This window comes from Salmo trutta, chromosome 16 (genome assembly GCF_901001165.1).
Source record: "Salmo trutta chromosome 16, fSalTru1.1, whole genome shotgun sequence".
In the NCBI taxonomy this organism is placed as follows: Eukaryota; Metazoa; Chordata; class Actinopteri; order Salmoniformes; family Salmonidae; genus Salmo; species Salmo trutta.
The window spans coordinates 27,805,720-27,818,556 of record NC_042972.1 but is presented as its reverse complement, the minus strand read 5'-3'; the positions used below and the strand labels follow the sequence as shown (position 1 = coordinate 27,818,556).

The 12,837-nt window shown below is 42.1% G+C and overlaps 1 protein-coding gene across 1 annotated transcript; it reads left to right on the top strand.

Annotated features, from left to right (window-relative positions):
* Positions 1–6,025: 6,025 nt before the first annotated feature.
* On the top strand, positions 6,026–12,625 carry LOC115150466 (matrix metalloproteinase-19-like). Its single transcript, XM_029693782.1, has 9 exons — positions 6,026–6,304; positions 7,820–7,908; positions 8,232–8,362; positions 8,578–8,790; positions 8,914–9,159; positions 9,327–9,446; positions 10,663–10,827; positions 11,034–11,161; positions 11,394–12,625. Exons 1-9 carry the CDS (start codon positions 6,209–6,211, stop codon positions 11,622–11,624), a joined length of 1,419 nt encoding a protein of 472 aa, XP_029549642.1. The 5' UTR covers positions 6,026–6,208; the 3' UTR covers positions 11,625–12,625.
* The last annotated feature ends 212 nt before the right edge of the window (positions 12,626–12,837 follow it).

Below are 12,837 nucleotides of genomic sequence, written 5' to 3'. Positions count from 1 at the left end.
TTCTGCTTGCATGACCTCAAGTACTCACATCACCACAAACACTCCCCGTGAAGCCTGGACCATGCCAAAACCACACAAAGCCGCCTCTCCACCCCAGCGTCTCCACTGTTTGCAGCTTGTAAAGCTGATGACAGTGATTTGGAGGAGGTACAGTATATGTTAGAGTGGACCTTAATGATGGCTGACAACTTCTCTATCCCAGTAGGCCCCATTATACCTGTGCCACCCCATAACTCCACTGGCACCAGCATAACTCTATTCCAGCATGGCACAGGACAATAAAATAGACTAGCATGCCTCTTTCCATCTCCACACACTGTTTTCATACCTCTGTCTTGTTAGGCTATTGTACAACTAACTGATGTGTGCTTCAGTAAATAGACATGGGAGCCAGCTACACTCTTAGAAACAAGGGTTCAAAAAGAGTTCTTCGGCTGTCCCCATAGGAGAACCCTTTTTTGGTTACAGGGAGAACCCTTTATGGTTCCACGTAGAACCCTTTTGGGTTCCATGTAGAACCCTCTGTGGAAAGGGTCCTTCATGGAACCCAAAAGGGTTCTACCTGGAACCAAAAAGGGTTCTTCAAAGGGTCCTCCTATGGGGACAGCCAAAGAACCCTTTCAGGTTTCTTTTTTTCTTCAATTTTACCGCTACTCAAACTATCCTACGGCGCTAGCGGTTAGGCTCAGAGAACCTGCTGCAAACATCAGTTGCACCATCCAGAAAATGGCTGCTCTTTGTCTTTGTCTTCCACACCCTCTCCCTGCCCTGGCCTGTGAAAGCACAGTTGAAAGGATTAAGGACAGATGTTGTACTATCAGACTGGAGATTGTAAGTATGGACTCAGTGTGTGCCAGCTCTAACATTCCCGCTACACACACACACTCAAGGGGAAGAGAAGCAAGCATATGCATTTCAGGTACCAAGACTCGATACATGCTTGTTTGGTGTTTTAACCACTGTGGGGTTGAAGGAAAATGTATTAAAATATATTTATTTGGTAGCTGAGAAAGCAAACCCGATTCAATGGTATTCACTTCCTTGTTAATCATGGATGGGCATTCACACAGAACCCCCATAGCCATCAAACAGATACATGAGATAAATGTCCCTACAAACAGCTGTAGAATGCAATTATGATTGAGTTGATGACATTGTACTTAGGTTCACCCTGCACATACTCAATAAGTATGACTCTTTCTCTTGGAAGCCTACAGGCTGGCCAAACAGATACATTGTGAAAAGATCTCTTTGTTAACCCTATCAGTCCCGAGACCCAAGCAGAAATCGTCTTTTCATTTATCTGACTTGTTGTCCAGCCCTTATATTTAGCCTCACAGTGAAGTGTTTTACCATCTTCTTTTCAGGACAACCAGGGCTACAAGTTGAACACAAAACAATTTGACATAAACAGTTTAATCCATGAGTTTATTGACACATGTACATTTTTAAAAAAGGTCAGCCAAAGCAAGAACCTAATAAAAATGAATTTATATGAATGCTATAAGTGCATAAATAGTTTGCTCATGGGGAAATGAATGTCCAACTAGTCAGTAACAACTGTGTAGAGTTTGGAGTTTGTGACATTAACTATGTTTGCTTATTACAGTTTTAAAGTCACTATGTCAAGGGATTTCCTATGCACTTCTATGTAGAAGAACTCCTTACCTTGTATCGACTCTTGTGTAGCTAGCTTGTGAGCGTCATTTTTCATAGATGGCTTTTTATAGTTTGTAGCTCAAACCATTCGGACTCTACAGACGTTTTTGTAAAAGACCCAGCCCCAGGCCCCTTCGGGATCTGTCCTTGTCTCACAAACACCGCTCTAGTTCAGCCCCTGTTAATCACACAGACGAATGGTTGGTATCTATAGATGCAGAAGAATAGACCAATCTAATGGTACAACAGAAGTCTGTAGTTCAAACATACAATGTTTAAAGGGTAACTCTCTCAACCCCAATTTCAGCCTTTACCCAACCCTTCCAAATGTTCAAAAAAATGTATTCAGGTGAGAAGTTGTGAATGGGGGGGAATTGCTCATAAATATTCATTTTGGAGGTGGGTAAACATAGTTGTACCTGATCCCAACATTGCTCACTAAAACATATTTACCAGAAGTCCACTGGCACTGTCTGATAATACAATTATGTGTATTGCATTTATTTCCACTTGTGTTGTAAATTCAAATCCCCCATGGGACACAAAAAAAGGGTGAAATGTGGACTTCTATTGCGGTATTGTGTTGGAAAGAAAAGTCCAATCATCACCTTGAAAATGAAGATGAAGGGCTCAGTTCAATCCAACCCCCATTGCAGTGTTTGCGCAGTAACTATTTTTCCAATGGTCAAATTAGATTGGTTTTGGGTACTGTATAGAAACCTACAACTACTACCAGGGGACCCCTCTCACAGGTATGCTTTCACTTTTCAGAATGAGATGTGTGTGGGCATGGGATGAATATTGTAAATAAAGGATTTGTACAGAAAAAAATGATATCTGCCCCATGTGAGATTAGAACTCACAACCATTGATCTATGAAGCAACTGTATGGAGTCAAATCTGGTTCAAAAATCGAACATGCATTAGATGGCGCACGCGAGGAAGATGAAACATCACTGCACGATCAAACACTATAGACAGGTTTCCATTGACCAAGGTTTATTCAGGTGTCCATTGACCAAGGTTTATTCAGGTGTCCATTGACCAAGGTTTATTCAGGTGTCCATTGACCAAGGTTTATTCAGGTGTCCATTGACCAAGGTTTATTCAGGTGTCCATTGACCAAGGTTTATTCAGGTGTCCATTGACCCAGATTTATTCGACAAAAGCAATGCCGCCACCCAAAATATTATTGTGACATATGTAATGGAAACGGCAGATATAGGAGACATTTTCTAAACATAACAAAAATTATCGTTTGACAGGTGGATTTTTATTTTGTCGAACTTTCATTAATGCGACAAATTATGATGGAAATTTAGTTTTTACAATAAATGATGATTGCCGAAGGTATGCGGGGCACGTGATGTGAATGCTTAGCCTACTGCCTACAAAATCTATTTTGTCCTGACTTTCCTAGCCTAGATTCTTGGCGATATGTTAGGCATATGAGAGTTTTGAGAATATGACAAATATTAGTCAATTATTACATTCTATCCATGCTGGCTTTCACGGGCTACCTGAGACATGAAACAGATTGGTGGGAGGCCATACTGCTGTTGCCAATTTATTACGCAATTTGCCTAAATGGGTAATGGAAACTTCAATCAGTAAAAACATATAGATACTAGGTTTTTTGGAAAATGTGTGACGTCATTAAGTCCAGCTGTTTTTATCGACACAAGATAGTAAAATGGCAACGCACCCTAGCAGGCAATCTATTTTCTATGCAAACTATCGAAGTGTCTAAATGTGCATGCAATTGCACTCAAAACACTGTCCCCTTTCATCTATGTGGTCAAAAATCCGCTTTGAGAGCAGTCAAGCCGTGATTGGTCCAAAAAATTACATTTCAGTACTCGTTAAAAAAATCATGTTAAATGCAATTTATTATGTGACTTGTTAAGCACATTTTTACTCCTGAATTTATTTAGGCTTGCCATAACAAAGGGATTGAATTCATATTGACTCAACATATTTCACCTTTTCATTTTGTTTTCAATTGCATTTTTTGAGAAAAACATAATTCCACGTTGACATTATGGGGTATTGTGTGTAAGCCAGTGACCAAGATATGTCAATTGAATCAATTTAAATTTCAGACTGTAACACAACAACATTTTGAAAAAGTCAAGGGGTGTGATTCACCGTGTGAATACTTTCTGAAGACACTGTAGATGTGTATGAAACGGTAAGCAAAAACTTAGAATTTGGTCATATGCGGAAATGTGCCTTACTGCCTTTTTAATTTTGTGTAACGTCTAGTCAAGAAAGCATCATGCTAAATAGATTGGAAAACTACACTTAACAAGACCATTGCCAAATAAGGCGCGCTGTCACTTGGTTTGCGTTCAGTAAGTATTTACTTTCTGGAACGTTCAATTAAACAAAAACGGTTCTGTACTGAACGACCATTTGAGAAACGGGGAGGGGTTGGATTGTGGGTTGAGGAGCAGTGTCAGCATGGCCACTGCCCTTTAAATTCATCACTCTTTGCTTGAATTCATACCTCGCCAGTCGCCACCAGTGGTCGCTGCACCCACCAAACTACAGCAAATGTACAGTACCTTAAAGTCTGTTCAAGAACGTATAAGAACGTTTTGGGGAAATGTGTAATTCAGTACAAACCGTTCTGCAAAGTAGCAAACGTTCAAGTGAACTGAACGCACCTCTGCTTTTATAGTAAGCCTTCAGTTGGTACCACCAAGCACATCTAGAAGGGACTGCGTTTCAAACCGAACCCCTCCCTTGAGCTGATGTAGTGCCTCTTCATCACGATTTCAATGTTAGAGTTGAGCCACTAGGGGCAAAAAGAGCTATATTTACCTCTAAAAGACCAAAATATATCACTTTTGCAACTAGCTGTCAAAATGAAGACAAGAATTGATGTATTTCACTATAACTAAGCCTAAAACATCTGTATTTTGATGAGAGAATTTTTTTTTTCTTCATGAAAGCTATTCTTTAAAATGGGTTAGATGTCCAAAACGCGTCGGTGTTAGGGTGGGACTCATTGGGTTAAGCTGCAGAACTGATTTCTGAAACGCAAACCTTAGTACCCCCTTGAAAAGTGTGTGGGGGTTTTAACATTATTGTAGCATATACTCCTAATGATGACAAGGTGGAGGAGGATGAAATGCTACATAAAAAGGGTCTCCAAAGCTGTCCAGTCAGAATGAGAAACTAACGACTGAGACTATTGTTTTTGATGTTGCACTTACTGTATATTAGCACATTTTTGCATTCTCACACTCTGGCTTCAAACCAGTGCACTGTATTTCTGGCGCTGAGGTAGTTCTGTGGTTTGGTCAGCAGTATATGTCAATGGCACCTTGTTGAATGCTGAGGAATGTGCAACTGTGCAGTGCAGCTATGGTGTGGACTTCAATTCAGCATTTCTCCAGTGTCTATTTAAGCCCTCAGGGCACCAGGACTGTGTGAAAATCTATGCAGGACCAACCATGACCTTGTTAACATAAATGTAACAAACATCGCAAAATCAAAACAGTTATGATGGATAATAATGGAAGACTTACTACCCTTGCATAGGTCAAATGATTGACGTTGAATATGGGCTTGCTTGCGCAGCTACTTGAAAGGAACACTTGATCAAATGTGGTCTATAAAGGCCTATTACCCCACGTACTTTCTATTCAAGGCATAATGACAAAGTTTAACATTCATTCATTAACTATTTTATATTCACTTGACAAAGTCTTGGAATGTGCTTGATAGGCCTATGCCATCACTATCACATCCTGATCCTACTGCTGCAAGGTTATATTTTAACCACCACATAGTGACTGACACCTGGCTGACACAGCTGGTTGGGCTTGGGCATTATTGTATTATGGAAAAGCTTTGCTTAGTGACCAATCGTGCAGTGTTACAACTCCTTTCTGCCTTTGACGTGGTAAATATTAGCCTACATGTGGTGAACACTGTCGGGAATTGATGTGAAACGTTGCCATTTTCTCTCATGCCTTGACGCTTGTAGCTCCCTGCGGTGTCCCTGTGGAGGAAACAATTATCAGGATCTTACAACAACAACAAAAAATCAACAATGTAGGCCTAAGTCACATTTGGCGTTGCTTGAAACGTAGAAACAATCCCATAGGTACTGGGGAAATATAGGCCTATAGGCTGAAGTCTCTTCATGAGAAGGAGGAGGTACATGGAGTGTGTGAGAGAGTCAAAAAATGGTCGACAGCTGCATCATTTTACTGTTTCAAAGTGAATCTCTCTTTTGTCCGTTGCTCTTGGCCAATTCCTCAGAGATGGGTCATCAAAGTGGGTTGGGGCTGACTCAATCGGCACTTGAGTTATAAAACTCCAGAACACACGGAAGAAAACCAGTAGAGTAAAGTTTTGGGAGAGTAACGGATAACAGTGAAGGACAAATCATTTTTTCTCCCTAAAGATGTTTGATAAATATATATTTTTCTAAGTATTTAAGACAAGAGCGTCCGGCAAAGTCTGTTACGAACCTCATATTTGCTTGGCTTTCCTAACATTTACAGCTGTTTTTCCTGTGTAGAACTTTGGCGAAATGGGTGACCTTCAGCAGATGACAGTGCTCATGGCTATAATGCAGTGCGTAATGACAGGAGCGATGGACAGGAGGATGGAGGTCACTGAAGCAACGGTAGGAATTTACCAGCTTCTTTCAAATGTATTATAATATACACTATATATACAAAAGTATGTGGACACCCCTTCAAATTAGTGGATTCGGCTATTTCAGCCACACCTGTTGTTGACAGGTTTATCAAATCGAGAACACAGCCATGCAATTTCCATAGACAAACATTTGCAGTAGAATGGCCTTACTGAAGAGCTCAGCGACTTTCAACATGGCACCAGAATAGGATGCCACCTTTCTAACAAGTCAGTTCGTCAAATTTCTACCCTGCTAGAGCTGCCCCGGTCAACTGTAAGTGCTGACATTGTGAAGTGGAAACGTCTAGGAGCAACAATTGCTCAGTCGCAAAGTCGTAGGCCAAACAAGCTCACAAAACGGGACCCCTGTCCTCGGTTGCAACACTCACTACAGAGTTCCAAACTGCCTCTGGAAGCAACGTCAGCACAAGAACTGTTCGCCTGGAGCTTCATGAAATGGGTTTCCATGGCTGAGCAGCCACACACAAGCCTAAGATCATCATGCGCAATGCCAAGCGTTAGACTCTGGAGCAGTGGAAAGTGTGATGAACCACGATTCATCATCTGGCAGTCCAACGGACTGGTTTGGCGGATGCCAGGAGAACGATACCTGCCCCAATGCATAGTCCGGGGTTGTTTTTCATGGTTCGGGCTAGGCCCCATAGTTCCAGTGGAGGGAAATCTAACGCTATAGCATACAATGACATTCTAGACGATTCTGTGCTTCCAACTTTGTGGCAACAGTTTGGGGAAGGCCCTTTCCTGTTTCAGCATGACAATGCCCCCGTGCACAAAGCGAGGCCCATACAGAAATGGTTTGTCGAGATCGGTGTGGAAGAACTTGGCTGGCCTGCACAGAGCCCTGACCTCAACCCCACCGAACACCTTTGGGATGAATTGGAACACTGACTGCGAGCCACACCTAATGGCCCAATATCATACCCTGATGAAGACAGCTTTGCTGTCGAAACGTTGGTTATTAGGTTATTACATTTTTGCATCTGAGCTCTTAGAGTGTGCGGCTTTCCCTTATTTTCTAGTTTTCTACTCCGCTAACCAGCACCTCGCCTTTATAGGTGTACGTTTCTTTTTTCCAATATCAGTGCCCAACATCACTAATGCACTTGTGGCTGAATGGAAGCAAGTCCCCGCAGCAATGTTCCAACATCTAATGGAAAGCCTTCCCAGAAGAGTGGAGGCTTTTATAGCAGTTTATCTATCTTTCTCCATTATTTTAATTGCAGTGCAACTTCTGAATACTGTGCATTATTGTCATAATATAATACAAACTATATCTGAACTGGACCATGTATATACCAATTGTATGATGCAAAGTGCCATATGTACAACCTGTGGCTTTTACAGTCTTTCTGGTAGACTGCAACTGAATCAGCATTGGTTTCTGTTGTGGCTGTTGTCATTCACAATGTTACAGGTGAATAATATCACTTTGAAACTTCTAAAGTTAACCCTTAACCCACTGTGATTATTGTGTTACCAGGCATACCTGATGAAGTATGGCTATCTGCACACTTCACTGGATCCTCAGAACCAGGGCTTCCAGAAAGAAGATGTAATTGAGGCACTCAGGTAAAGTAGATCCACAGCAACACAAACTACAATCTATGAACACAACAACAACTTACACGTGTAATTCTTCATGGCAATGTGTGATTCCTCTTCCCCAACACAACAAATCTGAACACACTTATTCTAAATGCCCCTTTATCAATACAGATCCAAACACAGCTCTATTGTATAGCCTTTTGCAAGTCACATTGATACATTTACTACAATATATGCAATTCTTTAGCATAACATTTCCCATTGGAAGGAAATGTTTCCTTGCCTTAGATTTACACTACACACATGCTGTATCTGCTATTGGAGCTTTCAGTCCTTCCTTTCCCTAGGGTGTTCCAGAGGGTGACAGACCTGCCTGTCACTGGAGTGATTGACAAGGCCACCCTAGAGATGATGAGACAGTCTCGCTGTGGCATAGAGGACCCCTTCAATCAGAAAACCCTCAAGTACAGAGTGCTGGGTGAGTGAAAACATGTGGACAGGATAATGTATGTGGGGGTGGGATGCACCAGTGTTTCCCAGATGGTTGGTTGGGACTTAAAACTTTGGGAGACACTATGTACATTAAATGATAATAATAATCCTCATCTAATAAAAATAATCTTCACTTACACACTTGTAGTTCCTCGTCTAGACGTGTTTGTAGTAAAATGCATGTTTTTGGCTCTACTGTAGGCTACTGGCGCAAGAGAAGCCTGACCTGGCGCATCTACAACTACACTCCAGACATGCCGAAGAGTGAGACAAAGAGGGCCATCCGCTCTGCATTTAAGTATTGGAGTGATGTGGCTCTCCTGAGCTGCCGCGAGGTTGAGTATGGACGAGCCGACATCAGGATCTCATTCCACGCGAAAGATGCCACTTGTGCCGTGCCTTTTGTCGGGAGGGGTGAGTCTGCCTATGGGCCGGATACAATTGGGTTGGAGTTACAATAGCCTAACACACACACAGTAGGAGTAACCCTAATTGCCATTGGAATATAAAATAATATAAAATATTTTAAATCTGTAGGTCACGTGCTGGCCCATGCTGAACACCCACAGTCAGGGATTGTTCATTTTGACGAGGATGAGTTTTGGACCGAGGGCATGTTCTACGGCACTAACCTGCGTATCATCGCTGCCCATGAGATAGGCCACGCCCTGGGCTTAGGCCACTCACAATACAGAAGTGCTCTGATGGCCCCTCTTTACACTGGTTACCGTAGCAACTTCCGTCTGCATCCCGACGACGTAAAAGGCATCCAAGCTATGTATGGTGAGTGGAGCCTGAGTTTGACCTGAGGATTTTCTGACCTGCTGGCTTTCCATACACAGTAGTACCTCCTTATCAGAATACTTTATTATTACAATAGGGCTCAAATGTCACATATAATGCTTTTATCCTCTAAGTATAATCCCTTCCACCAATTATGTCTGTCTTAGGTAAACGTGGTGCAAGTGTTCCAGTTGAGCCCACAGTGACACTCCTCACAGACAGCCTCCCTGATGCTGAGGGAGACATCCCAGACCCCTGCACTGCCAGGCTAGATGCCATCATGTTGGGTAAACTGTCTGCGCACAATACTGGCCAGTGATATACAGTCAGGGAAAAAAGTATTTGATCCCCTGCTGATTTTGTACGTTTGCCCACTGACAAAGAAATGATCAGTCTATAATTTTAACGTTAGGTTTATTTGAACAGTGAGAGACAGAATAACAACAAAAACATCCAGAAAAACACATGTCAAAAATGTTATAAATTGATTTGCATTTTAATGAGGGAAATAAGTATTTGACACCCTCTCAATCAGAAAGATTTCTGGCTCCCAGGTGTCTTTTATACAGTTAACGAGCTGAGATTAGGACCACAATCTTAAAGGGAGTGCTCCTAATCTCATCTTGTTACCTGTATAAAAGACACCTGTCCACAGAAGCAATCAATCAATCAGATTCCAAACTCTCCACCATGGCCAAGACCAAAGAGCTCTCCAAGGATGTCAGGGACAAGATTGTAGACCTACACAAGGCTGGAATGGGCTACAAGACCATCGCCAAGCAGCTTGGTGAGAAGGTGACAACAGTTGGTGTGATTATTCGCAAGTGGAAGAAACACAAAAGAACTGTCAATCTCCCTCGGCCTGGGGCTCCATGCAAGATCTCACCTTGTGGAGTTGCAATGATCATGAGAACGGTGAGGAATCAGCCCAGAACTACACGGGAGGATCTTGTCAATGATCTCAAGGCAGCTGGGACCATAGTCACCAAGAAAACAATTGGTAACACACTGCACCGTGAAGGACTGAAATCCTGCAGCGCCCGCAAGGTCCCCCTGCTCAAGAAAGCACATATACATGCCCGTCTGAAGTTTGCCAATGAACATCTGAATGATTCAGAGGACAACTGGGTGAAAGTGTTGTGGTCAGATGAGACCAAAATGGAGCTCTTTGGCATCAACTCAACTCGCCGTATTTGGAGGAGGAGGAATGCTGCCTATGACCCCAAGAACACCATCCCCACCGTCAAACATGGAGGTGGAAACATTATGCTTTGGGGGTGTTATTCTGCTAAGGGGACAGGACAACTTCACCGCATCAAAGGGACGATGGACGGGGCCATGTACCGTGAAATCTTGGGTGAGAACCTCCTTCCCTTAGCCAGGGCATTGAAAACTAACCTTATTTTACTCCCTTCATTGGAACTGAAGATGGGATATGACAGGTTGACATCACACTCTGATTGGACCTTCAGTGTTTTATTTCATGCCCCTCTTTCTCATCAGGTCCATGGAGGAAGACATTTGCCTTCAGTGGTGATTATGCGTGGACGGTCTCTGACATGGGGCACAATGCACCCATGAAGATCGATCGGCTGTGGATGGGACTGCCTAGGAACCTGAACGCAGCCGTTTACTCTCAGAGAACCAACAAAACATACTTTTTTAAAGGTACAATATTTTCTCGACTTTAAAATGTGTTATGTTTTTGATTAACAAATAGGTAAAGTGAGATGATTTTTAAAGAAAGACATAGTATGAACTGTGTAATACTTGTGTTAAATTACTTGACAGTGATCCGGCCCAGAATGTGTGAATGTGTTACTGTTAATCTCACTTCATTTCAGCCTACTCACCAAAACTGGTTCTGACCACAGGTGATAAAGTGTGGAGATACACCAGTTTTCTCCTGGACTACGGGTATCCCAAAGAGCTGAAACGCCTCCCACCTAATATTGATGCCGCTTTGTACTTAGAGAAGAATAAGAAGCTGGTGTTTTTTAAGGTAGTTGAACACAACACAGCACAATTATATCAATACTTTTTAACCAGTAAACTCAACATTGTTACAAATGACAACTGAGCTTTATGGTTTCAGTAAGTTGTGATAATAGATTAATGATAACAACTGAAGCCGTAGCATTTTTACCCGCTTGAATGTGATGAATATGCCAAATAACCACCTTAAAAAAATGTTTGTACTAATCATCTTTGTCCTCTGTTGTCCGTCTCCTCAGGGTACAGGGTACTGGCAATGGGATGAGCTGCGTTCCAGTAACCTCAACGTGTACCCCAAACCCTTGTCTAACCTCTTCAATGGGGTGCCCTCCAGCCCTGATGCTGCCTTTACCTGGACCAATGGAAAGATCTACTTCTTCAAGAGAGACAAGTACTGGCGTGTGAACAGTCTACTGAGCGTAGACAAAGGCTATCCACTCAGCAAGAGTGAACGCTGGATGCACTGTTAGGAGCAAGACACTAGAGGGAAGCAGACACCATAAGCCTTGATAGGGTGCTTGTGTGCCGTGTGCTCTATTGACAGTTCAGGGAACCACAACAGCAACCACAACCACACTGTGATAACATTGTGTTCACACTGTGAGGTGTCTGGAATCCATATAAACATATGGCCATGTACTGGTACATGATTTCAAGTGAGGATTGAGTTAGGTACAGTCAAAGTACATTAAACTGAAATATTATATCAAATTCATTCTTTTTGAAACACAATAACTTTGATCTGGTTGAGTATTGAGTGTTGTCCCACTTAAGTAAAATGCATTTCTTGTTCTGGAGCAGTAACCTGCTGGGTTTGTTCATATCTTTATGGCCTAGCTCTCTGTTTCCATGAAACACAAGCAGGACCTCCAGCTGTATTCATCTGCTCTTTTCTTCCAACAGCCCAAACGTGTTAGGCTTAGATCAGACTGACTGTGTGTGTGTGTGTGTGTGTGTGTGTGTGTGTGTGTGTGTGTAGGCTATTTGTTATGATCTTAGGGGGCATTCCAGGGGGGCCATTTTCTCCCTCACCACAGATGTGGATTGGATTATTCAGTTGTTGTGTGTCCTCTTTTCAGTATGTGTACTGATTTCAACGGTGTTCCAGTTAGAAACTTCTCATTTTCTTTTGACGTTTCACTTGCAGATACTGTGGGCGGGTCTGAAAAAGTATTTGTGAGTTCATTGTCGTCATGTTATGCATTTCTAGGACTATGGTGTGTATATTTTATCACTGCCCACAAAGAGAAACATGATATCATTGGTGTTCAGACACCAGCTTTCACAGGTCTACATTTTATAACTAGTTTATAATTGTGTACTAATGTTGCTGTTGAACCTCATCATGCTTATTGATGTGGCTCATACAAGCTCAAGGGAATTCACATTTCAGTGTATAGGCCTAACATTTGAAAAAGAAAAATTGTACTCTGAACAAAAATATAAATGCAACATGCAACAATTTCAAAGATTTTACTGAGTTACAGTTCATATAAGGAAATCAGTCAATTGAAATGAATTCATTAGGCCCTAATCTATGGATTTCACATGACTGGGAATACAGATATGCATTTGTTGGTCACAGATACCTTAAAAAAAAGGTAGGGGCGTGGATCAGAAAACCAGTAAGTGTCATGTGTGAGCACCATTTGCCTCATGCAACACGACACATCTCCTTCACAT